At 45.7% G+C, this 16,643-nt stretch overlaps 1 protein-coding gene across 2 annotated transcripts in view; it reads left to right on the top strand.

Annotated features, from left to right (window-relative positions):
- The first annotated feature begins 12,485 nt into the window (after window positions 1-12,485).
- The window catches only part of LOC124009746 (arf-GAP with SH3 domain, ANK repeat and PH domain-containing protein 1-like), a 154,475-nt gene continuing 150,317 nt past the window's right edge, over window positions 12,486-16,643 (top strand). For both annotated transcript variants that reach the window (XM_046321892.1, XM_046321891.1), the window contains exon 1: window positions 12,486-13,076. In XM_046321892.1, the coding sequence (XP_046177848.1) occupies window positions 12,951-13,076 (126 nt within the window). In that variant the 5' untranslated portion in view covers window positions 12,486-12,950. The remainder of the gene's footprint in view (window positions 13,077-16,643) is intronic.

Here is a 16,643-nt window from a genome sequence, read left to right as displayed (position 1 = left end):
ATATTCACTAGCTAGCACAACATAGCTAGTTAGCTAACTAGGTAAGGACACTGTACTAATTCGGCAGCTAACACAGGCAGCTGTTTCATGTAAAATAGCTAATCCATTGGGATTTAATCATAATGTCAATACTAGCTACAGTGGTTAGCTAGCTTGGATGAAGTATTTAGTGTATGGGTTCATGCTCCCTGATTGGCTCAATGTCAAATTGTTGGCCACTGATTGGCTACAAGTAAAATCGGTAGGTTTGCCGCTACCGAGCCTGCATGCAGCAAGAGAAGGAACGGACTCCCACTGGGATATGTACCTATCGGCAGTGAGAGTCTCAGTGTGTTTCATGCTTAAGATCACACCAGGCTCATATTCACAAAGCATCCAATGCTATTTGTCTACTTTAAACACTAGTGTTTACATACTGTTTCAACCACTTTATATGTATATACTGTATTCTAGTCATGGCTCATCCTGTATACAGTGTCAAGAAAAAGTATGTGAACCCTTTGGAAATACCTGGATTTCTGCATAAATTAGTCATAAAATTTGATCTGACCTTCATCTAGGTAACAACAATAGACAAACACAGTCTGCTTAAACTAATAACACACAAACAATTATACATTTTCATGTCTTTATTGAACACACCGTGTAAATATACACAGCGCAAGGTGGAAAAAGTATGTGAACCCTTGGATTTAATAACTGTTTTTTATTTGATTTATTTCACCTTTATTTAACCAGGTGGGCCAGCTGAGCGCAAGTTCTCATTTACAACTGTGACCTGGCCAAGATAAAGCAAAGCAGTGTGACACAAACAACAACACAGAGTTACACATGGAATAAAAAAAACATACAGTCAATAACACAATAGAAAAGTCTATATACAGTGCGTCTGCAAATGAGGTAAGATTAGGGAGGTAAGGCAATAAATAGGCCGTAGTGGTGAAGTAATTACAAATGTAGCAATTAAACACTGGAGTGATAATTGTGCAGAAGATGAATGTGCAAACGAGCAAAATAAATAAATAACAATATGGGGATGAGGTAGTTGGATGGGCTATTTACAGATGGGTTATGTACAGGTGCAGTGATCTGTGAGCTGCTCTGACAGCTGATGCTTAAAGTTAATGAGGGAGACATGAGTCCAGCTTCAGTGATTGACCCTCCTTTGGCAGCAATAACCTCAACCAAACATTTTCTGTAGTTGCGGATCAGACCTGCACAACGGTCAGGAGGAATTTTGGACCATTCCTCTTTACAGAACTGTTTCAATTCAGCAACATTCTTGGGGTGTCTGGTGTGAACCGCTCTCTTGAGGTCATGCCACAGCATCTCAATCGGGGTTGAGGTCAGAACTCTGACTGGGCCACTCCAGAAGGCGTATTTTCTTTTGAAGCCATTCTGTTGATTTACTTCTGTGATTTTGGGTCGTTGTCCTGTTGCATCCCCCAACTTCTGTTGAGCGTCAATTGGATTACATTCTCCTGCAAAATGTCTTGATAAACTTCATTTTATTAATTTTGTCTGGTGATGATAGCAGGCTGACCAGGCCCTGAGGCAGCAAAGCAGCCCCAAACCATGATGCTCCCTTCACCAGACTTTACAGTTGGGGTGAGGTTTTGATGTTTGTGTGCTGGGCCTTATTTTCTACACACAGTGTTGTGTTCCTTCCAAACAACTCAACTGTAGTTTCATCTGTCCACGGAATATTTTGCAAGTAGCGCTGGGGAACATCCAGGTACTCCTTTGTGAACTTCAGACGTGCAGCAATGTTTTTTTTGGACAGCAGTGGCTTCTTCCGTGGTGTCCTCCCATGAATATCATTATTGTTTAGTGTTTTACGTGTCGTAGACTCATCAACAAAGGTGTTAGCGCATGTTCCAGAGATTTCTGTAAGTCTTTAGCTGACACTCTTCTTAGCCTTATTGAGTATTCTGCGTTGTGCTCTTGCAGTCATCTTTGCAGGACAGCCACTCCTAGGGAGAGTAGCAAGAGTGCTGAACTTTCTCCATTTGTAGACAATTGTCTTACCCTGGATTGATGAACATCAAGGCTTTTAGAGATACTTTTGTAACCCTTTCCAGCTTTATGCAAGTCAACAATTCTTAATCTTAGGTCTTCTGAGATCTCTTTGTTCGAGGCATGGTTCACATCAGGCAATACTTCCTGTGAATAGAAAACTCAAATTTTGTGAGTGTTTTTTATAGGGCAGGGCAGCTTTAACCAACATCTCCAATCCCATCTCATTGATTGGACTCCAGGTTAGCTGACTCCTGACTCCAATTAGCTTTTGTAAAAGTCATTAGCCTAGGGGGGTTCATATACTTTTTCCAACCTACACTGTAAATGTTTAAATGATGTATTCAATATAGACAAGAAAAATACAATAATTTGTGTGTTATTAGTTTAAGCACACTATGTTTGTCTATTGTTGAGACTGAGATGAATATCAGATTACATTTGATGACCAATTTATGCGGAAATCCAGGTAATTCCAAAGGGTTCAAATACTTTTTCTTGCCTCTTGTAACTACTGCTGTACACACCTTTTCTATTCATATCCACGCTGTCTATCCACACCATTGTAAATAACAACGCATTCGGAAAGTATTCAGACCCCTTCCCTTTTTCCACATTTTGTTACATTACAGTTTTACGGATTACGGATAATCCAGCATGGATCTGGAGGTACCTGCGTCTTCATCCTCGGTTCTGTCTCCCTCTCCGGTGGCTTCTACCTCGGGTCTTATAGCCCTTCCCCTTCTATTAATACAACATAAGCATAATCAATTATTATAACACATCAATAATTTAGTGCAGCCCCTATCATGACCCCAAGGTGACCCCTATCACTTTACACCCCCTGCTATAATGTGGATAAAAACTTGCCTAACAGAACACAGAGGGTGTTCTTTAATGGAAGTCTCTCAATTAGCTGTTTAGGCCCCTTGAGGGTGTTCTTTAATGGAAGTCTCTCAATTAGCTGTTTAGGCCCCTTGAGGGTGTTCTTTAATGGAAGTCTCTCAATTAGCTGTTTAGGCCCCTTGAGGGTGTTCTTTAATGGAAGTCTCTCAATTAGCTGTTTAGGCCCCTTGCTTCTTACATTTTTTACAAACGACATGCCACTGACTGAGTAAAGCCAGAGTTTCTATGTATGTGGATGACTCAACACTATACGCATCAGCTACTACAGCGACTGAAATGACTGCAACACTCAACAAAGAGCTGCAGTTAGTTTCAGAATGGGTGGCAAGGAATAAGTTAGTCCTAAATATTTCTAAAACTAAAAGCATTGTTTTAAGGAAAAAAACACTCACTAAACCCTAAACCTCAACTACATCTCGTAATGAATAATGTGAACATTTAGCAAGTTGAGGTGACCAAACTGTTTGGAGTAACCCTGGATTGTTAACTGTCATGGTCAAAACATATTGCTAAACTAGTAGCTAAGATGGGGAGAAGTCTGTCCATAATAAAGCACTGCTCTACCTTCTTAACAACACTATCAACAAGGCAGGTCCTACAGGCCCTAGTTTCTACCTTCTTAACAGCACTATCAACAAGGCAGGTCCTACAGGCCCTAGTTTCTACCTTCTTAACAGCACTATCAACAAGGCAGGTCCTACAGGCCCTAGTTTCTACCTTCTTAACAACACTATCAACAAGGCAGGTCCTACAGGCCCTAGTTTCTACCTTCTTAACAACACTATAAACAAGGCAGGTCCTACAGGCCCTAGTTTCTACCTTCTTAACAGCACTATCAACAAGGCAGGTCCTACAGGCCCTAGTTTCTACCTTCTTAACAGCACTATCAACAAGGCAGGTCCTACAGGCCCTAGTTTCTACCTTCTTAACAGCACTATCAACAAGGCAGGTCCTACAGGCCCTAGTTTCTACCTTCTTAACAACACTATCAACAAGGCAGGTCCTACAGGCCCTAGTTTCTACCTTCTTAACAACACTATCAACAAGGCAGGTCCTACAGGCCCTAGTTTCTACCTTCTTAACAACACTATCAACAAGGCAGGTCCTACAGGCCCTAGTTTCTACCTTCTTAACAGCACTATCAACAAGGCAGGTCCTACAGGCCCTAGTTTCTACCTTCTTAACAACACTATCAACAAGGCAGGTCCTACAGGCCCTAGTTTCTACCTTCTTAACAACACTATCAACAAGGCAGGTCCTACAGGCCCTAGTTTCTACCTTCTTAACAGCACTATCAACAAGGCAGGTCCTACAGGCCCTAGTTTCTACCTTCTTAACAACACTATCAACAAGGCAGGTCCTACAGGCCCTAGTTTCTACATTCTTAACAACACTATCAACAAGGCAGGTCCTACAGGCCCTAGTTTCTACCTTCTTAACAGCACTATCAACAAGACAGGTCCTACAGGCCCTAGTTTCTACCTTCTTAACAACACTATCAACAAGGCAGGTCCTACAGGCCCTAGTTTCTACCTTCTTAACAGCACTATCAACAAGGCAGGTCCTACAGGCCCTAGTTTCTACCTTCTTAACATTCTACTACTTACATTCCCACTGGACACCGAATAGGACAGGAGAAGTACTCCAGATATAACAAACTGACCCTAGCCCCCCGACACATAAACTATTGCAGCATAAATACTGGAGGCTGAGACAGGAGGGGTCATGAGACACTGTGGCCCCATCCGAGGACACCCCAGGACAGGGCCAAACAGGAAGGATATAACCCACTGTGCCAAAGCACAGCCCCCACACCACTAGAGGGATATCTTCAACCACCAACTTACCATCCTGAGACAAGGCTGAGGTTAGCCCACAAAGATCACCGCCACGGCACAACCCAAGGAGGGGGCGACAACTCCCAGGTAACTTTTGACCCCTCAACATTATCGATCACCACTGAGCTGACAGTTCTAATTAACAGAAAACCTAGGAATGCACTCACTGTCTTATCTAAAAACCCCAGAGCTAAGTTTCTGTAGGTTCAACGCTAGGTTAACGACCTTATGTGTTTACACAGTCCCCAACCCATTAGTTTCTTCCTAGTTGGAATGGTGTTCATTAACTTTAATTACTCCTTGTCCGTGTCTCACAATCCCTTCTTATGAACTCATATTGTTAATCAGATATAGTAAAACAGAGTATAAGTTTGACTTTAGTTACAGTTCCATTTAAAATGATTTGTTCAGTCATTTAATCATCATTTTACCAACAGAAGTCCTGACGAACCATGTCCAGATAAAACGTCCGGAGTGAAAAAGTTGAATGAAAAAAAGTTGAGTGAGGGAAAAACTAAAAATATAAACGATAATTTAAAAGTAAAAAATGTAAAGTTGTCAAGTAGCAAGGTATGGTTGGCAACAAAAAGCACAGCAGCACGTAAACAAGTCTGCTAGTTGTGACCAGAAATGACAAGCAATAGGGAGTGTCCCAAATGGCACCCTATTCCCTATGGGCCCTGGCGTTTTAGTAGAAGCTATCTTTGGAATTCCAGTAACTCTCACCTGCCCACCAGGTGGCAGGGTGACAGGTTGACTGTGCGAACCAGACCGCTCCTCTCTTTTCGTCTTCATCAGTTGCGCTTTCTCTCATATGCCTCCTTGATAACAGGATGGACTTGTAATGTGCTAAGGACATCTTCACCTTCCTTTTCTCTGGAAGTCTCTACACGACAGACGTATTTGTGCCGACCAAAATAGACGCGTCACCTTTCATGGCCGGATCAGGACATACCAACACTTCCATGGTCTCTGCAACACCCACAACCGATGCTGATAACTCAAGCTTGAGCGACATATAGCCATCAAATGGATAGTGATCAGTGCTAAGTCCCCATATCTCTAAGTTTCCTACTGGAATCTAATGGCAAATGCGTCGGGTACTTGTCATAAAAGTATCTGTAAAGTAGCGTAATCTGAGAACCACTATCTAGTAAAGCTTTAGCATAGATACCTTCAATCTGTACAGGAACAACAGAACTTGGACCAACTAAACATGTAGGTCTTTCATGTCTTTCATACTTGTGGCACTTTGTGGAACATATCTTCACCGGGATGTCAGGCCGCTCCTTTACTGGGTCCCTCTGTAGTTTCTCATAGACCGCTTTTGTTTGATCGGGTGTGAGTTGACTTTCCTCAAGTTATCTTCACCTTCACAGTTTCTCTTGAAATGGCCATCTTCTCCACATCTATAACAGAACACTCCGGGTTTTTCTGTCGGCTTATGTCTGTTCTTGTGATTGATTTACTTTCTTGTTTTTGTGTGTCAGATTGAGCTGCTGTGACATTAGCAGACGGGAGACGCATCATTTCAGTTTTTAAACATTATTATTTTCTTCTATCTCAGAATTAGCTTCTTCGCAAACTGTAGCAACAGGAGCAACAGCTGATTACTTCACAACACTCTTCGTTGTGTTCCTGTCTTGAATCATGTCCTCCTCCTCCTCCCTTACTTCTTGCAGCAGCTCAGTAAAGGTTGGTGGTTCACACAGTTTATAGGTCATGCGAATACGAAGTGCAACCATGTCATGTAACGATGCACCTCTCACTACTTGGCCAATGCTTGTGCGATTCATCTCTGACAGCTCAATGCCTCCTTTTCGATACACAGTATGCAGCAATTTGTCTCAACAGGTAAGCTGAACACTTTTCTCCTTCACTCTGGAATGTGTTTTCTGAACCTTACCATGAGATCAGGTGCACTTTCAGTGGTACTGAATGCTGTTTCTAGAGCCTTCATGTATTTGATCGCTGTAGCATGGGGGTTTCCTGTCTTGCAGAACCTCACAATGTCAGCAGCAGAGGCCCTTTAAGACTTTCTATTATTCTCTGTTCTTTCACATTGTCGGTGCACTGCCATTCCTCTAGTAGAAAATTGGTGGTTTGTTCAGCCACTGCGTCATACTCTTCCTCACCACTAGAAGTGGGTTTCACACCTGAGAACATACGCCGCTTACAGTAACTCTGACATGGAACCAAAACCGGCTGAGCGCATGCGCCATTGTGCGCCATCGTGCATACATGTATTTTGTCCCCCCACAACAAACGCGATCACGACACACAGGTTAAAATATCAAAACAAACTCTGAACAAATTATATTAATTTGGAGACAGGTTGAAAAGCATGAAATCAAATCAAATCCAATGTTATTTGTCACATACACATGGTTAGCAGATGCTAATGCGAGTGTAGCGAAATACTTGTGCTTCTAGTTCCGACAATGCAGTAATAACCAACAAGTAATCTAACTAACAATTCCAAAACTACTGTCTTATACACACAAGTGTAAAGGGATAAAGAATATGTACATAAAGATATATGAATGAGTGATGGTACAGAACGGCATAGGCAAGATGCAGTAGATGGTATAGAGTACAGTATATACATATGAGATGAGTAATGTAGGGAATATAAACATAAAGTGGCTAGTGATACATGTATTACATAAAGATGGCAAGATGCAGTAGATGCAGCAAGATGCAGCAGTTTAAATGAGTACAGTATATACATATATGAGATGGTATGTAAACATTATATTAAGTGGCATTGTTTAAAGTGGCTAGTGATACATTTTTACATACATTTCTATCAATTCCCATTAGGAAAGTGGCTGGAGTTGAGTCAGTATGTTGGCAACAGCCACTCAATGTTAGTGGTGGCTGTTTAACAGTCTGATGGCCTTGAGATAGAAGCTGTTTTTATGGAATGGTCTGCCTACCCATGTGAGAGACGCAGACTCGGTCTTAACCTTTTAGTCTTTACTGAAGACTCATCTCTGATAAAGTGTAGTCTGGCCCAGGAGTGTGAAGCTGTTTTTCAGTCTCTCGGTCCCAGTTTTGATGCACCTGTACTGACCTCGCCTTCTGGATGATAGCGGGGTGAACATGCAGTGGCTCGGGTGGTTGTTGTCCTTGATGATCTTTATGGCCTTCCTGTGACATCGGGTGGTGTAGGTGTCGTGGAGGGCAGGTAGTTTGCCCCCGGTGATGCGTTGCGCAGACCTCACTACTCTCTACCTCACTACGGTTGTGGGTGGAGCAGTTGGCGTACCAGGCGGTGATACAGCCCGACAGGATGCTCTTGATTGTGCATCTATAGAAGTTGGTGAGTGCTTTTGGTGACAAGCCGAATATCTTCAGCCTCCTGAGGTTGCTCCTGAGGTTGCTGCTGCGCCTTCTTCACAACGCTGTCTGTGTGGATGGACCAATTCAGTTTGTCCGTGATGTGTATGCCGAGGAACTTAAAACTTACTACCCTCTCCACTACTGTCCCGTCGATGTGGATAGGGGGGTGCTCCCTCTGCTGTTTCCTGAAGTCCACAATCATCTCCTTTGTTTTGTTGACATTGAGTGTGAGGTTATTTTCCTGACACCACACTCCGAGGGCCCTCACCTCCTCCCTGTAGGCCGTCTCGTCGTTGTTGCTAATCAAGCCTACCACTGTAGTGTCGTCCAAAAACTTGATGATTGAGTTGGAGGCGTGCATGATTGAGTTGCAGTCGTGGGTGAACAGGGAGTACAGGGTAGGGCTCAGAATGCACCCTTGTGGGGCCCCAGTGTTGTTACCTACCCTCACCACCTGGGGGGTGGCCCGTCAGGAAGTCCAGTACCCAGTTGCACAGAGCGGGGTCGAGACCCAGGGTTTGACGAGTTTGGAGGGTACTATGGTGTTAAATGCTGAGCTATAGTCGAACAGCATTCTCACATAGGTATTCCTCTTGTCCAGATGGGTTAGGGCAGTGTGCAGTGTGTTTGCGATTGCGTCGTCTGTGGTCCTATGGGGCGGTAAGCAAATTGGAGTGGGTCTAGGGTGTCAGGTAGGGTGGAAGTGATATGGTCCTTGACTAGTCTCTCAAAGCACTTCATGATGACAGAAGTGAGTGCTACGGGGGCGGTAGCCTTTTATCTCAGTTACCTTAGCTTTCTTGGGAACAGGAACCATGGTTGCCCTCTTGAAGCATGTGGGAACAACAGACTGGGATAAGGATTGATTGAATATGTCCGTAAACACACCAGCCAACTGGTCTGCGCATGCTCTGAGGACGCGGCTGGAGATGCCGTCTGGGCCGTCAGCCTTGCGAGGGTTAACAAGTTTAAATGTGTTACTCATGTCGGCTGCAGAGGAGAGCCCGCAGGCTTCCTCGAAAAGAAAGCGCAGGGGCAGAGTTTTGGTGGCGTACACGAGCGCTGTGATAGCACCGCACCCACCCCAGCCTCGGACGCGTCCACCTCCACTATGAATGTTAGAGAGGGGTCCGGGTGTGCCAACATGGGTGCATCCGTGAACAGCGCCTTCAACCTGTTGAAGCGCTGTCCGCCTCTGCTGACCACCGCAAATGCACCGGCCCCCCCTTCAGCAGTGAGGTAATGAGAACCGCTACCTGGCCAAAACCACGGATAAACCTCCGGTAGTCATTGGCAAAACCCCAAAACCGCTGTACCTTGTTTACCGTGGTCGGAGTCGGCCAATTACGCACGACCTTATTGCAGTCACACTCCATCACCCCCCCCACCCCCCGAGGTGGAAATGCAATAACCCAGGAAGGAGACGGCTCGTTTGGAGAACACACACTTCTCAGCCTTGACATATAGGTCATGCTCCAGCAGTCTACCAAGCACCTTGCGTACCAGGGACACATGCGCAGCGCGGGTGGCTGAGTAGATCAGAATGTCATCGATATAAACAATCACGCCCTGCCCGTGCAGGTCCCTAAGCATCTCGTCTACAAAGGATTGAAAGACGGCTGGAGCATTCTTTAACTCATACGGCATGACGAGGTACTCATAGTGGCTCGACGTGGTACTAAACGCGGTTTTCCACTTGTCTCCATCCCGAATACGCACCAGACTATACGCGCTCCTGAGATCCAGTTCTGTGAAGAACTGTGCTCCGTGAAATGATTCCACCGCTGTAGCGATGACAGGTAGTGGGTAACTAAACCCCACTGTGATGGCAGTTAGACCTCTATAATCAATACACGGACGCAAACCTCCCTCCTTTTTCTTCACAAAAAATGAACTTGAGGAGATGGGTGAGATGGAGGGCCGAATGTACCCCTGTCTCAGAGACTCCGTGACATATGTCTCCATAGCCAACGTCTCCTCCTGGGACAATGGGTACACATGACTCATCCCCTCCCGGTCGATGAGGTAGTAATTTAGTCGCTTTCTTTTTACTGAAAGCGATTGCCAAATCGGCATATTCGGGGGGCATGCGCACCGTGGAACCCTGGTCTGGACTCTCCACTGACGTGGCACCGATGGAAACTCCCAGACACCTTCCAGAACACTCCTCTGACCAGCCCTGGAGAACCCCCTGTCTCCACGAAATCTTAGGATTGTGCCGAGCCAGCCAGGGAATCCCCAGCACCACTGGAAATGCAGGCGAATCAATAATAAAGAGACTTATACGCTCCCTATGATTCCCCTGCGTCCCCATGTCCAGTGGAACCGTGGCCTCCCTGACCAATCCTGACCCTAATGGGGAGTGCACGGGAAAGGGAGAATCTATCGGCACAAGCAGAACACCAAACTTGATGGCGAGTCCACGATCCAGAAAGTTCCCAGCTGTACCTGAATCGACTAGCGTCTTATGCTGGGAAGAGGGAAAAAAATCAAGAAATAAAATCAAGACAAACATGTGACCAACAGGGGGTTCTGGGTGAGTTTGGTGCTGACTCACCTGGGGTGACCGAGAAGCATTCCGCCTGCCATCTCGACTCCCAGACGGATCCCCCCAGCACCGATCGGCCATGTGACCTCACCGACCACAGCTGGTGCATGGGGAGCCTCCTCCTCCGGTACGCCTCGGCACGGCCCCGACCAACTCCATCGGAATGGGAGCGGGGGTGCTGGGTGGTGGAGCGGACAGGACCCTCTCCTCCTCCGGTACGCCTCGGCACAGCCCCGACCAACTCCATCGGAATGGGAGCGGGGGTGCTGGGTGGTGGAGCGGACAGGACCCTCTCCTCCTCCGGTACGCCTCGGCACGGCCCCGACCAACTCCATCGGAATGGGAGTGGGGGTGCTGGGTGGTGGAACGGACAGGACCCTCTCCGAATGCTGGTGGGCAGCAGGCAGATTGTCCAGCCGGATGGACATGTTAATTAGTTCATCTAGGGAGAGAGCGGTGTCCCGACACACTAGTGGTCGATAAGGGCCCTGTCCTTCCACCCAGATCCAGCGGCCAAGGTCCGGAACTCCAGCGCGTAATCCTGGGCGCTCCTCCTCTCCTGCCTAAGATGGAACAGTCGCTCTCCCGCCGCTCGTGCCCCTGGAGGGTGGTCAAACAAGGCACGAAAGTGGCGGGTGAACTCTGGGTAGTGCTCCTTCGCTGAGTCTGGGCCATTCCAGACCACGTTCGCCCACTCCAGAGCACGACCCGTCAGGCAGGAGACGAGGACTTACTCCAGTTGGAGTAAGAACCCCTGACACCCCGCCGTCGCTCCATCATAATCCCTCAGGAGTGCAAGACTGAGAGCGCTGGAGCCGGGGGATAGGGAGAAAGGAAAAAGGGAAGTCTTGAGCTGGGGAAGCCAAAGGTGGAGAGAGGAGACTACTCCTCTCCCATCGGTCCATTCTCTCCATCATTTGGTCCATGGCGGATCCAATCCGATGGAGGACGGTGGTGTGGTGGAGAACACGTTCCTCCATCGATGGGAGGGGGTTGGCCGCTGCTCCTGCTGAAGTGGTTTAGTAATAATATTTTGTTTCTGTTGTTCAGTGGGAGCAGGGCACCATTGAAAGGAGTGATTAATGGGGGTTGGGGTAAATGTGAAAATGGACCAACTGAAGTGGAAGATTCTGGTATTTGTGATGCTCATCGTTTGATGTGACGCAGAAAGGGTGGCGTGAGTGGTGAAACAGAAGTCATTGTCTGTTCTTTTGAGTTTTGATATTGAGTCTTTGCCCGACAGTGATGTTAGGATATCAGTAATCCCTTACAAGATTTTTTGGCCTGAGGTGCGACTAAATAGATTTAGCGGAGTAGGTTGGTGGGTTTTAAATGAGTGTATGGGTTATTGTAGACTATTTGTGGATTTTTTTTTAAAGCAAGGTATAAGGGAGTTATACTCCAGACTAGTTGGTGGCGGTAATGCAACATTTATTTGATGCCACAGTCATTAAACCTCATAGAAGAAGAAACAGGTCCCACCTCCCAGATCTCATGCTCGCTCTGGCCTTACTTGCACATCTACCAATATTTTTGTCATTGTAGGGCGCAAAAGTACAGCTTAAAAGTCTGAGTGTGAAATTGACATGTGTGGCAATAATTGCGTAATTTCAATTAGTTTTTTTAATGTTCACAACTCATCAGTTACACGTTTGAGATGTGTTTACAACTACAGAGTATTCTTTTATGTTTACAATTAATCAGTTCCACACTTACAAATGTATTCTACACGCCCAAATCATTATGCCCATGATTTGCCTCCCACTTCTGTTTTGTCTCCACAGGGCAGAGACATGCGCAAAGCTTTTCCTTGTTTATTTTCGTCACGAACGCGGGGAGAGACAGACAGCGCTAATGACAGACAGCAGATAGGGCGAGAGAATAAAAAACAAGGGGAAAAGATAAGCGGCTGCCAGAGCCTCGACAATAATTGCAATAACGGAATTGTCTCTCAGTGCCTAAAAGCTTGTTCTTGAAAAACGTATCACCACATTTGGCAATGAGGACATCTGTCGCCCGTGCATACCATTTGTTTTTGGAGGATTCGGGGACGCAACTGAATCGGGTTTTTACAGCTGAAAGGGTGTAATTAAAGCTTGGATAGAGGGAAAGGTTGGAAATAGTGTGGAGAGGACGTTTTGGGCAGGACATTTCACCATATCCAACGGATACTTAAAACAATGATCTCATCGTGTGATATTAAACAGAGGTTGATTCCGTAGCCTACAATTCCTATTTCAATCTAATTCGTGGTGTTGGTTTTTTGATTTTCCACTCATCTTTTTCCGTGGTAAAGGATGCCAGACCAGATCTCGGTATCCGAGTTCCTCTCGGAGACCACCGAGGACTACAATTCCCCCACGACTTCCAGTTTCACCACCCGGTTGCAGAGCTGTAAGAACACCGTCAATGTTCTGGAGGAGGTAAGGCCGTGCAGAAAACGCTTAATTGGCAATGAGATGAGCACAGGGAACAAACGTATAAACTCAACTCTGAGTTACGTGAATGTCATGCAATTGCACTTGCAATTAGTCCATACTCGGCTCTTGAAATTGAATGAAATCGGCCCCAACTCTCTCTCAAACTACTTCAACACAGCGTTCATTCTGCTTTACCTGAAGGGCAGGCTATGTTAGGCTACAATGCGTTCACGTTGTGCAATAGGGGCCACGCATTTTCCACAGGGATGAGTGTTTGCATGCGGAAGAATGAATGGTCAGATAAACCCATTGTTCTGCTAGGTCTATTTGAATATTTAATTTATAGCGATCCCAAGGATGGTAGGAGTGATTCCATACGAAACCAGGACAGAAAAAAAACCATGATTGGGGGGATTTTCACGAAATTAAATAAAACAACGTGGAGGAAGACTGTTGTCAAATGTATGTCATCTGTATCTTAAAGCATAATTGAGAAATAATTGATCAAAGTTGCCATATTGATTACATTTTGGCCATACTCGGCCTCCTTTTATAGGCGGCAGGTAGTTAAGAGGGTTGACCAGAAACTGAAAGGTAAAAAATCTGCTCATGTGCTCCTGAGCAAGGCACTTATCTCTCTAATTGCTCCTGTAAGTCGTTCTGGATAAGTGTCTGCTAAAGCTTCATATGACACCAAGTGTTGCTTTGTAGCACCTACAGAGTAAACATTATGGTGTCTTAAAGGGATAGTTCACCCAAATTACACAAAATGACATTTTGGTTTCCTTACCATGTAACCAGTCCATGGACTAGGTGTGACAGCAATCCATGCTTTGCTTTAGTTTCCCTGGCACTGTTTCCACCTGCTAATATTGGTCCCATGACTTGAATAGTATTTGTGCCACATGCTAAAATGTTAGCCTCTGGAAACAGTGTCAGGGAAACTAAACCAGGGTATGGGTTGCTGTCATGCCTTGTCTATAGACTGCTTACAGGGTAAGGAACCCAAAATGTCCTTTTGTAATTTGCAAGGAAAATGCAAGGCAAAAGTGATGAATCACCTGGGGCAGAGAAGAGGTGCATGATGGTCTTTTGATGTTGGCACACTGGGTTCATTGCACTGCAGTGACTGCACAGCTCTCTTCTTGTCACACTTCACATCTCTTAAACTTAAATGTATTTTGTCTGCATAATCAAATTGTATTTGTCACATGCGCTGAATACAACAGGTGTGGACCTTACTGTGAAATGCTTGCAATGCAGTTTAAAATACCTAACAAAAATAGTAAGAGATAAAAATAACAATAGCGGGGCTATTTACAGGGGGTACTGGTAGAGTCAATGTGGAGGATATATACAGGGGGTACTGGTAGAGTCCATGTGGAGGATATACACAGGGGGTACTGGTATTGTCAATGTGCGTGTGCACCAGTGTCGAGGTAATTGAGGTAATATGTACATGTAGGTAGAGTTATTAAAGTGGCTATGCATAGATGATAACAGAGAGTAGCAGCAGAGGCTGGGGGGGATGGGGCAATGCAAATATTCCGGGTTGTCATTTGATTAGCTGTTCAGGAGACTTATGGCTTGGGGGTAGAAGCTGTTTAGAAGCCTCTTGGACCTATACTTGGCGCTCCGTTACCACTTTCCGTGCGGTAGCAGAGAGAACAGTCTATGACTAGGGTGGCTGGGGTCTTTGACACATTTTAGGGCCTTCCTCTGACACCGCTTGGTACAGAGCTCCTGGGTGGAAGGAAGCTTGGCCCCACTGATGTACTGGGCTGTACGCACTAGCCTCTGTAGTGCCTTGCGGTCTGGGCCGATTAGTTGCCATACCAGGCAGTGAAGCAACCATGCTCTCGATGGTGCAGCTGTAAAACCTTCTAAGGATCTGGGGACCCATGCCAAATCTTTTCTGTCTCGTGAGGGGGAATAGGTTTGTCGTACCCTCTTCACGACTGTCTTGGTGTGCTTGGACCATGTTAGTTTGTTGGTCATGTGGACGCCAAGGAAGTTCTCAACCTGCTCCACTACAGCCCCGTCGATGAGAGTGGGGGCGTGCCCATTTCTCCTTTTCCTGTAGTCCACAATCATCTCCTTTGTCTTGATCACATTGAGGGAGAGGTTCTTGTCCTTGCACCACACTGTCAGGTCTCTGACCTCCTCCCTATAGGCTGTCTCATCGTTGTCGATGATCAGGCCTACCACTGTTGTGTCATCAGTGAACTTAATAATGGTGTTGGAGTCGTGCCTGGCCGTGCAGTCATGAGTGAACAGGGAGTACAGGAGGGAACTGAGCACGTACCCCTGAGGGGCCTCCGTGTTGAGTATCAGCGTGGCAGATGTTGTTACCTACCCTTACCACCTGGGGGCAGCCCGTCAGGAAGTCCAGGATCCAGTTGCAGAGGGAGGTGTTTAGTGCCAGGGTCCTTAGCTTATTGATGAGCTTTTAGGGCACTACGGTGTTGAACGCTGAGCTGTAGTCAATGAACTGCATTCTCACATAGGTGTTCTTTTTTGTCCAGGTGTGGATCTAGGATTTTGGGGATAATGGTGTTGATGTGAGCCATGACCAGCCTATGGGTCGGTAGTCATTTAGGCAGGTTATCTTAGTGTTCTTGGGCACAGGGACTATGGTGGTCTGCTTGAAACATGTTGGGATTAGAGACTCGGACAGGGAGAGGTTGAAAATGCCATTGAAGACATACTATACACAGTTAAGGTGGCAGGTTGCTGGTTCGACTCTCCGAGCCGGCAAGGTGTAAAAATGCCCTTGAGCAAGGCGGTTAACCCCCAACAGCAATTGCTCCTTGGACGCCAATGACATGGACGTTGATTAAGGCATCCCCCCGCACTGCTCTGATTTGAGGGGTTGGGTTAAATGGGGAAGACACATTTCAGCTGAATGCATTGTTGTGCAACTGACTAGGTATCCCCTTTCCCTAATTATTAGTGGTTAAAGAGTACATTTTTAATGGGGGTGGTAGTTGCCTCGTCCCCCCTAATGACTTTAGGTACCTATACCATAGACATGCATCACACACACACACACCCTCATCATCTCCATCAGCAGCATGAATGTGTTTATGCATTGTTTCTCATCGATTCATTCTCTAATTGAACCGAATCCCACCGAATCATTTCAAACTAAAATGTGTTGTTCCTGTGGTATTGGAGCCCATGTAGATGGGTATCGAATCGTCTTGAAAGGTAAAAATGCAAATCCCTACCCGAGAGTCTATGGAGTTCCATTTAATTTTCATTGCAGCAAAGAACTGCAAAAGTTGAAAAGGAAATTTCACCTTGGAACTGGCACTGCTGGTCGTCATTACTATATTAGCAACATTATGTTGTTGTCATAAACATCAACATTATCCAAACCACAAGCTAGAATGAGTGCATTTTCATTTCACTGGTAGAATTGGTAAGTTTCAACTTCCGGTGTATTCGTCTGCTCATAGTGAACCACAAGTCCAGCATTCATAACGACTGCAGATACTTTTGTATATATGGTGTATGTGGACACCTTCAAATTGGTGGATTTGGCTATTTCAGCCACACCCGTTGTTG

The sequence above is a fragment of the Oncorhynchus gorbuscha genome, linkage group LG22 (genome assembly GCF_021184085.1).
Source record: "Oncorhynchus gorbuscha isolate QuinsamMale2020 ecotype Even-year linkage group LG22, OgorEven_v1.0, whole genome shotgun sequence".
Classification (NCBI taxonomy): Eukaryota; Metazoa; Chordata; class Actinopteri; order Salmoniformes; family Salmonidae; genus Oncorhynchus; species Oncorhynchus gorbuscha.
Note: the sequence above shows the minus strand (reverse complement) of the source record. Positions and strands in the feature narration are given on the sequence as shown.